Raw genomic sequence first — 10058 nt, forward strand, 5'->3', positions numbered from 1 at the left:
AAATTATAACTTAACAAGATGTAAGGTTGATTAAAATTATTTGTATAATGACTAAATTAAAAAATTATTAGAAGTCTTAAATTATATTTTTAATTTTTTTTATAATTTTTAAATAAAAAATTGAATTTTTATTATTTGATGTTTTTGAAAGGTAAAATATATTTTAAAATTTTTCATCATTTCATAAGAGAATTAATTAAGGTATATGTTATGGTGTTTATATTTAATTTAAAAATATAAAAATAAATAAATTTTAAATATTTAAAATTTACCGGTAAGTTTGACAAATTCGACGTCGAATTCATAGACACAAAAATTTACCATTAATTAAATCTCCTAATCATTACTAAATTAATGTATAACATCTTATAGTCGATTGTAATAATTTTTAAAACCTAAAATCAAATGAAACCAAAGGATATATATTATGTTCCGTAATTCACCTAGCATTTCTCTTTTACGTTTATATAAATCTCATTAATATAAATAATTACTAAATTCTAAATACATTATTGATATAGTTTTAATCTTTAAAAATTAAAACAGAAAATCCAGCTAAACTAATTGATTTTTCATAAAATAAGAGTAGAAACATTTCTCAAGAAATAGTATAAAAGTTGCGTTTTTTATTTTTGTTATTGGGCTTCCAATAGTATTTTCAAACAACGTAGAGAATTAGTCACCAAAAAAAAAAACAACGTAGAGAATTTATATATATTTTTTTCTCATGTGAAGAGCACAAATCTGACTCTTAGAATTGTGACTTTTAATTTTTTTTTAAATATGCAAATCTAAAGATCAGATTTAAATTTTTTATCTTAAATTTTTTTAAACATATAAATCAAACCCTAAACTCTAAATCTTCATATTTATATTTTAGTATTAAAAAAAAATTAAATGTACAAATCAAATCCTCCGATTTGCTTTACAATAAGAGAAAAAAATTATTTCAACACAAATTGAAGGACAAATCAAACTCTCTGATTTGCTCAATATAAAATCTAACCTTCATATTTCTCTTCTGAGAATCCGATTTGTTACTTAAAATTAAAAAAAAATTAAATCCATATAAAAAAATACACTAATGATCCATTAGTGTGAATTACACACAATCTTCTTTGATATCTAAAATAAATTAGCCTAAAAGTTGATATGCATCCTCACCCCAAAAAAAAAAAAAAAAAGGGAGAAAGACCAAAAGGCAGGAGAGAAAGGAAGCTCACATTAACAAAACATATCTTACAAGACACATGCCTCTGTATTTACACTATAGCAACCTTACTCTTCTCTAGTCTTTACTCTATGCTGCTGGTAGAGTTTTAGATCCTGAACCAAGCAGAAAATTGACAGATACAATCTACTATACCATGATCTCAACCTCACACTTTACAAGAAGAACAAGCTAGTTTAAGATTTCACAGCTAGCTGAAAGACAAGAAGCACTTGCCACCTATTTCTAATAACCAATGAAGCTCTTGGTAGTGCAGAAAATAGGCCTGCCTTATCTGTCGTGCCTGACAACCCCTTTTGCTTGAAGCGCCTTATACATAGATCGTAACCGGTTAGTTATCTCGGTGAACGATGGGCGACTTTCAGGATCACGCGACCAACAATCTTCCATGAGTTTCTTCCATTCAGGATCACAATGTTCTGGAATAGGCGGTCTAAGAGTGTTCTTTACAATCCCCCCTATAAGCATGTCATCAAAATGCAAGCAGACCAAGAAGTTAGTCACGACTCAATTTCACAAAGCAATTTTTTCCAGTGGCAAATATGTAATATCATTCCTTTCAAATCCATCATAATCATATCTAGGAAGAATGGAAACAATCATTTTAGACTCAAAGAACAGCTAAAAAAAATGATTGTTATATTCTCTTAAGAGAAAAATAATTAATTCGAAGTTTGGTTCTGGATAAGCCTAGGCGTGAATGTCACACACAACGTTTGGCAAGTTAAGTTTACTATACTATAAATTTGTCCAACCCTTTCAACTTTGAAATTCTACAAAAGAACTATATCAAGAAAGCAATGGTATGAAAGACATACCATAGGAATCAAGAAAATAAACTTCCAAAACTGCATAAAATGATCATCATTAACTACTCTGGCAAAGAAAAAACTGTAGGGGCATGAATCTTACCAATAATGGCACCATAATGCATATCTGCATAAGGTTCCTCACCAGTCAAGAGCTCCCACATTGAAATGCCGAATGAGAAGACATCAACCTGAAAATTTCATCCACTATCTAAATGCCATCAAAAGATTCATTGACTCAATGTTGCTCAAATAATCAAATTCATAAAAAGTAGTGGATTTCTGCTGCTTCTTTTTTTTTAATTTGATTTAGTCATTGAAGACTTAAGGCTGCATTTGGAAGGGAGATTGAGAGACAGAGACTAAGAGACTGAGGCTAAATTAAGTCTGTATATTGTGTTTGGTGTAAAATGTACTAGACTGAGTTATGTCTAAGTATCATGTTTGGTTTAAAATAAATATGAAGATTGAGTGGTAGATTTGGAGTTTGAAAAGTTAAACGAAAGTGTTTTTGAAAAGAAATATTATTAAAATTTCAGTCTTTAGTCCCCAAAATTTCAGTCCCCTCTGTCTCTACTTTCTGGAGATATTAAAAGGGACTGAAATTGTGTTTTGAGACTGAAATTTTAGTTTCAGTCTCTGACCATTAAACACAATACCGAGTCTCAGTTCTAGTCTCTGAAAACAACAGATGTTATAGAAGGCAATAATAAAGATTCAGTTTAAAGTTGCTAGTATTATAACTACAACAGCATCATTTGATCTTTGTAGTTGATCTTAAAAAGTGACAAATGACTTAATTGTTGCTTTGGTGAGATGCAATATAACAACGGATGATACAACTGACCTTTTCAGAAACCCTGTTGCTGCTGCCATTCAACAGCTCTGGTGCCATCCAAGGAAGGGTTCCTCGCACACCACCAGATATCAGGGTGTTCCGCTTAATTCTTGATAATCCAAAATCTCCAACCTGGGAAATCAACCGATCAACAAAGGTTGCTGAAGGAAACACATAGTCAACTTAGGCACACCAATTCATAAAACACAACAGAGAAAGGTTTTATAGCTTTAGAAAGTTGTCAGATATTGAATTCATCAACAGAAATGGATTCATCACTATATATTGGCATTTAAACTGTTTTTATGGAAAGTTTGTCATCACTATAAGCATCCTCATTGTCCTGCATTAATCATTATTAACCAGATCGTATGCTTGAATTCAAAGTTCCAATTCTACTTTTGGGTTCCAATATCTGCTTTTAACTTTCGCAGCCCTTATAAGCTCATTTGAATCATAAAAAGGAAGCATAGCATTTTACATGTCGAACAATCTTTATCATTTTATCTCTTAACTTTATTTGAAATGAATGAGATTTTGCTCAGAGAATTCTTACCTTGCATATGGGTCGTTCTGGATCCCTTAGATTGACAAGCAAATTGTCACACTTCAAATCAAAGTGAACAATGTTTTTGGAGTGCAAATATTCCATACCAAAAGCCGCATCCATGGCAATTATTAGCCTTTTACGGTTATCTAGTAATCTGCAGAAATAAGACCCTATATGCATAAACAACTATAAAAACAAAATGGCGTTGAGAGGAACAAGTAAGAAATAAACTACCTATCTTTCCTGATGAGGACATGCCGTAGGGAACCATTAACCATATATTCGGTTACAGTTGCCAATGTTCCCCCAGCTGCATCTGGTACTATTCCATAAAATGCAACAACATTGGGATGGTGAAGATTTGAAAGGATTTGTGCCTCTCTCCAAAAATCTTTAGTCTAATCAAGCCAAGAAACATATCAATGTAAAGAGTGATTTGCTTTGAAGATTTTACAATTTCTACTTATAACTAATTTAAAAATTTTGGAAAATCAACAGGCAACTTGGAGATTTTGGCAACTTAAGGGGTTTGTTTGTAAAGTCTATGAAGACTGTTGCCAACAGTAAAACAGAGATAAAACATATGATACAATGATACATATACATAACAGGTATTTAAGAATAATTTCCATCATAGACTCACCAATCGTTCTCGTTCAGAAGGTTTCCCTCCAAAACAGCTCTTCTTAATCCTCTTTATAGCAACATCACTTCCCCGCCATTTTCCATGATAAACAGTTCCATAAGTACCAGATCCTAACTCCTTAAGTTCTTCAAGATCAGCATTCTTTATTATCTGAATAATAATACAAGTTAGTTATAGCCAATAGGAAAACCATATTATGTAAAGCAGAAAAGCATTAGGAAGATGTAAACTACTTAGCAACAGTGATAAGCACACGAATAACTCATGCTTTTAGGAGAGATAGCTCACAGCAAGGTATTAGCACTTCTTCAATATGAAATGTTAAATTTCAACACACAATAAGATGGGCCTATATATTGTCTACGTATCAACCCCAAAAAATGCTATTGAGTATTGGGGAGGTCTGTCAGATATGAAGTCATTCACGTGCCTCTACACAATAGTTTAAGCTTTTGAAAGATGATTCACAACATTGTATCTTTTGTCTCTCAATAACAAATTTATTCTTCTATTGACAAAACAAAAAATAGTGTTCCAACATGGAAGTGTTAATAAAACTCTAATCATGAAAGGCATAAAATTGGTTCAGAAATGAAAAAAATGAATGCTAGTTTAAGAAAAGTATGTATTTGTTGGAGTTTCCTGGCTAAAGCAACCATGCAAAATAAAGAACAGTAAAATTGTGAAAAGATAGTTCCAGTGACCCTCTTATGCACCCCACGAACTCTCAAAATGTTAGGTTTTAGCTGACTTCCTTTTCTCCTTCCTCCTTAACTTCCTCTCAAGTCTCAACAATCCTAAAACTTTATCAATTAATCAGCTCTTGATACAATTTTCCTGCCGTCGGCCCATTCCACTTTTCTTTTCCCTCCATAGACCATTTAACTCTGACTTTAAAGAAAAACAATAACAGCAATTATTTCTCAAGTTGCTCAACTAAAAACAAATCCTCTAGAAAAGAATCAGAAACAAATATTTTATATACATAGATGGATGTGAAAGTGTATTTGAAGGTAGCAAGGTTTAAGTAGCATGTTAATAAATCAAAGATTCTGATCTTGAAACTTGTGAAAAATGAAAACCAAAAAAGGAACATTTCAGAGATGGAATACCTGCAGACCATAGATGCTCGCTTCCATTTCAGCTATCATTGCGTCAGAAAGGGAATCATTTTTGTCAGCTTCATCGTATTTAAAATCCTATAAATGAAGAAAAAATATTCAGAAATATGAAAGAGACTAGCCAAGAATCCAATTTGATTTTAGTTTTTCTACCTCAGGTTCAGAGTCTGCGATGATGCTATCTGCCTCTGTACAAGACAAGGATACAGGCATACATCCGTTTACATCCACAATTGGGGGGATGGATGCAAATGTAGAATGAATGACTCGAGGAACGACACCAGTCACATCTTCTACAAGCCCAAATGGTTTTGTTTGATTAACATCATCACAGTTTCCTAAATTTTTTGATAGTCCTGGCATGACATCTCCAGGTTTTGACTTTCCAGCAAAGTGCCCACCAATAACTGGAAAGATCTGGTCAGTACTGGTTATCAAGTCGTCATCAATAAAAGAAGGAACTTTGTGGAAAGAAGTGTTGTTTGGAATGTGCTGATCATTTGTAGGTGAATTTGAACAAGGACCGGGATCATTATGATGTACATGATACAAAGAAGCAGTGCTTAAAGTTGAAATTTCATTAAAACAGGCATCATGGCAACTCATGGAAGGTTGAACTTGCGAAGCTTTACAAGAAGTAGGTTCGGTTGACAGCTCACACGTAAGATCACCAAGAGAATTTTTGTGGCAAGAGGTTTCTCTACAGGTTGGCACTGAACCATTTATCTTGATGTTTCTTGTCAATGCAAAATCAGATCCTTGTCCACCATTCATACCTTCAGCAACAGCATATTTCTTACTATCTATAGTACTTTGGTTCATGTCCTCAGAACTTAGCTCCCAATCCTTTTGCATATTAATCTTGGCATTCAATTTATTAGCAGGGAAGGAATCCAGAAGATTCAATTCAGTCACGTGTCCCATATGAGCAGCAAGTGATTTCCCTTCATAAAAGTTGCCATTTGTTACATCAAAAGGATTCTTTCCTTCAATTACATTGATTTTTTCTGAAGTTAGAGAATTGTCCTCAGCATGCTTCGCCATAAAGCTAGATCCGTTTACATCAGATTGAGGCACAGGGTAACTTTTTCCAATTAAAATGCTATCTTTATGAATTCCATTCATTCCTGATGATTCTGAATATGGAGAAGATGATGTCAAATCCTGCCTTCCATACAACTCAGAAGACTCAATATTATTTGGTAGCTTACTTTGTAGTTGAGGATAAAGGAGACTGGAATCATGCTGGAGCTCAATAAGATTTCCTTGTGAGAAACTAGACTGTAACATGGAAGATGGCTGAGCCTTTGCATGGTTCAAGGAGAAAGAGAGGCCAGATCCTTCTTGTGAGCAGTAACCAGACCTTGTTAAACTCTCATGCAACTGTGAATCAGAAAATGAATGAAGCATCCCAAAAGGGGGATTGTTAGTACCACTAGAGTCAGCCTGTTGAAAGTTTGAATTTTCCAGATATGAAGGGGTCACAGATTCCATGTGAGGACTGCAGTTGCTAAATTGACCTCCAATGTGCTTCTTTGGTGGACAAACATCATCACGTTGACAGGGGAGACTTTCATTTAAGAGATTCAAAGTTACTTGTTGGGGGTATCTGCGATCAGCAGGGCTTATGGGGGAGTTCTCAGGTTGCAGCTGAGCAGTAATAAACGATGCATTGCTCTCAATACTACCTTGGCATGAATTATTACCAAGCAACTGTGTATAACCCATACTTGAACCTCCTCCCTTGATTCGAATAGAGGAAATTTGTGGAGATTGATTGTTGCATCTGTGCATAGTCAGAGAATCATTAAAACTTCCATCTGCATTCAAAGCATGAATACCACTGCTGGCTTCCACAGGATAAAAGGCATTGAGAGAATTTTTCTGTAAACCAGGTGCATTCAATTGACTTGCTTCATTTGCCAAACACTGCCCAGCACTATTTCTAAGAGTAGGCCCTGGCATGCCATTCACAGCAACAACATATTGGTAATCAGGATCACTCTGTGGAATTGTGCTTGCCACGAATGAACATGCCTCATCAGATTCACCCAAGGGAATTAAAAATATTCTGAGTCTTTGTGAACCTTCATTTCTTTCAAGCCCTTGGTATTCCTCAATCATATGTTGAAGATCCTCATCAGACGAAACAGATATCAGAGAATCGAGATCCTCCCCAGGAAGTTGATATCTGATTGTATGAGGTTGGCTGCAAATACCCAAAGTCTTCTTCATAAGCTCTTCCCACGAAACATCCTTCTTAATGGATATCATGCGGGTCTGTCCCCCTACATATCTGAGTTTTCCATCACTAGGCCTCGGTAATATTTTTCCATCAAAGCTGCACAGAAACTTCATTCTCCCATTCCGAGAGTCATCTAAAATTGAACCAACATGACCATTCAAATGCATGGATCCATTCTGCACAACAGATGACACACGTGTCCCATGATCACCCCACTCATCAATTAATTCACCAACAGTGACAGAAGCCCCATTCTCCATCTCATGAGTTGGCTCTTTCAGAGATATAAGGTCACTTACATCTGACCTTTGAGATTCCAATTTCTTCAGCCCCAAAATATTAGTAAGACATTCATACTTGACGTCGCCATTTTCCCTACTTTGTGCCGCTCTATTTTCACGCATTTGGGATATGTCACGAGGAACAGGAATTCTTCTAGAAGCAACTCCATCATTAACAAACTGCACAGGAAATTCTTCCCCTGCCCTAGTATTGATATTACTACGTAGATCCTGACATTTATTAGAAAATCCTGGCTGGAAGTGTTGCTTTGAGAAACCAGGATCCCTCCCATGATTGTTGACTAACAGGTTCTCCGCCTTATGCATCATCATAATAAAAGTTTCTCAACCGGTGAAGCTTCTAATTCTTCTCACAGAATGATGGCTATATAAGAATAATCCAAGGAGTTAAGTAATTGCTTAACAACTCAAAAAATTTGAGCACAATTTCCACCCTATTAAGATCCGAGTTCTCAACTCAACAAGTTTAATAACATCCAATCACAAATTCAATTCCAAATGCTAACTCACACTTTTGGAGAAGCTGAAAACTGCATCAAGAGAATGAAGAGATCATGTAGAAAACTTAAAATCCAAGAAGTGATAGACCAACAAAAAGTGTTAAAAACATTCCAACTAACTCCAACTTTACCTTATTGTACAAGCACACGTGTAACTAACTCTTAAGGAGGTGAAGAGCAACTACAATAACCTAAAGAATATTTGCTGCAAAATTGTTGAGCAAATCCTTGATCAGCAGCAACAATCCGAATCAGCAAATTCTAACACCTTCATCAACATTGTAAATCCAACATGATCAACCCAATAAATAAATAAATAAATAAATAAAAATGAGAACAAAATAAAAATTTCTAGCAGTGCATGCAAGAAATCAAAATATATATCATTCAAAATTCAATACTTTCCCTTCAGATTTAAAAAATTACCACAAACTTTGATTAGCCTCTGTATTTTTTTTTCCTCTGTTCTTCTTCCACCTCTGTTTTTCCACCACCGAATTCTCAAATTGCTCGCAATTGTAGCGAACCGTGATCGAATCGGGAGTGGAATTGAGGCTTCTGAGAGAGAAACAAAAAAGGAAACGGTGTTGGATCGATGAATCGAAAATTGAGACAGAATATGTTTTCCTTTTGAGAAATTGTTGAAAAAAAAAATTAAAACCACAAAAAGAGAGTAACGTGGCTTGCGCATGCAGGGTTCAATCTGTGCCGTCGGAGAGAGACATTGCCGAGAATTGTGCGGGAAAATATTAAAAATGAAGAAGAAAAGGGAAAGAAGAAAATTGAAGAGAGAAAAAGAAAAATTACGAATGCTTTGGGATCTTATTCAAGCTCACTTGCTTCTATTTTTTTACGTGGTGAACTCTCATTCTTTATTTGAAGTTTGAACACAGTTTTTAAAATATTGTTTTTTTTATTATTTATTTATTGCCTTTTTAAACAAAGATTTTTTGTTCGATTTTTTATCCTATCTTTGTCTTACTGGCATCAATTATATTGTGCTTGGTGTCATTAAAAAAAATCTTTTTTATCTTTTAATGTGTTTGATAAATTTTTAATAGTAAAATAAAAAATATTAAAAAATTAAAAAATATTTTTTTGAGAAATTATAATTTATATTTTTTTTAAAAAGATATTTTTTACATAATAAATAAATAAAAAATATTTTGATATTATTGTATTTAGATATAATTGATAAATAAAAAAAATCTATTAACATAAGATATTTAAATACAAAATTAATTTTATCTTTTTAAAAGATCTTTTTAAAGAAAGATAACTCAAATTTTTTTTAAAAGCTCATCCAAACAAATCTATCATCAATTATATTTAAAAATTTTAATCCAATTAGATAGTACTAATTTTTTAAATTTTTTTATAAATTAATCAATGAAAATATAGTTTGATTAATACGAGTTAAATTCTGATAACAATGTGTTTGGTATAAAATATAAAAAAATATATATTTTGTAGCAGCGGAATTAAATGTGTAATAATAATAATAATAATAATAATAATAATAATAATAATAATAATAATATGCCTAAAAAAAGGAATGATTGGAAAAATTGCATAGGATACTTTCATGTTGTGACACTCCCAAGATTGTATTAGAATTTAGAAGGTGATTTTAGTTTTAGTTTGGTGCGTGTGAGGAGAAGGAGACAGCATAACTAATTCCGGTATTTTAGTTTGTTAGATAAAGTTATAGATATACTTTTTTTTTAAATAAATTTTTTCAATTTTAGAAAAACATGATATCACGCTAGAGATAACAAACTTTGTTTTTCATACTCTAAAGAATTTTATTTTAAAA

At 33.1% G+C, this 10058-nt stretch overlaps 1 protein-coding gene across 4 annotated transcripts; it reads right to left on the bottom strand.

Moving 5' to 3' along the window:
- Window positions 1–1204: 1204 nt before the first annotated feature.
- On the bottom strand, window positions 1205–9109 carry LOC107625547 (RAF-like serine/threonine-protein kinase 20). 4 transcript variants are annotated; one of them, XM_088503592.1, is made up of 11 exons: window positions 8669–9087; window positions 8374–8510; window positions 8200–8272; window positions 5349–8106; window positions 5187–5273; window positions 4072–4224; window positions 3663–3826; window positions 3435–3582; window positions 2888–3010; window positions 2144–2231; window positions 1205–1689 (listed from the first exon to the last, which is right to left on the bottom strand). In XM_088503592.1, the coding sequence occupies exons 4-11, from the start codon at window positions 8052–8054 to the stop codon at window positions 1502–1504; spliced, it is 3657 nt and encodes a 1218-aa protein (XP_088359718.1). In that variant the 5' UTR covers window positions 8055–8106; window positions 8200–8272; window positions 8374–8510; window positions 8669–9087; the 3' UTR covers window positions 1205–1501. The 4 variants fall into 4 exon arrangements, 3 of the variants coding, with proteins under 3 accessions (XP_088359718.1, XP_016183695.1, XP_088359719.1); XM_016328209.3 differs by having other exon boundaries at window positions 5349–8272; window positions 8669–9109; XM_088503593.1 differs by lacking the exon at window positions 8669–9087 and having other exon boundaries at window positions 8253–8272; window positions 8374–8512.
- Window positions 9110–10058: the final 949 nt, after the last annotated feature.

Source organism: Arachis ipaensis, chromosome B2 (assembly GCF_059453495.1).
Source record: "Arachis ipaensis isolate K30076 ecotype BB chromosome B2, ASM5945349v1, whole genome shotgun sequence".
NCBI classification, from domain to species: Eukaryota; Viridiplantae; Streptophyta; class Magnoliopsida; order Fabales; family Fabaceae; genus Arachis; species Arachis ipaensis.

Excerpts from the sequence above, each read along its gene's own strand:
- LOC107625547 (XM_016328209.3), bottom strand. The coding sequence starts at position 8,054 with ATGATGATGCATAAGGCGGAGAACCTGTTAGTCAACAATCATGGGAGG. Across the intron at positions 4,225-5,186 it reads CGAGCATCTATGGTCTGCAG|ATAATAAAGAATGCTGATCT; the intron begins GTATTCCATCTC and ends ATTATTATTCAG. Across the intron at positions 3,011-3,434 it reads CAGAACGACCCATATGCAAG|GTTGGAGATTTTGGATTATC; the intron begins GTAAGAATTCTC and ends TTGATTTCCCAG.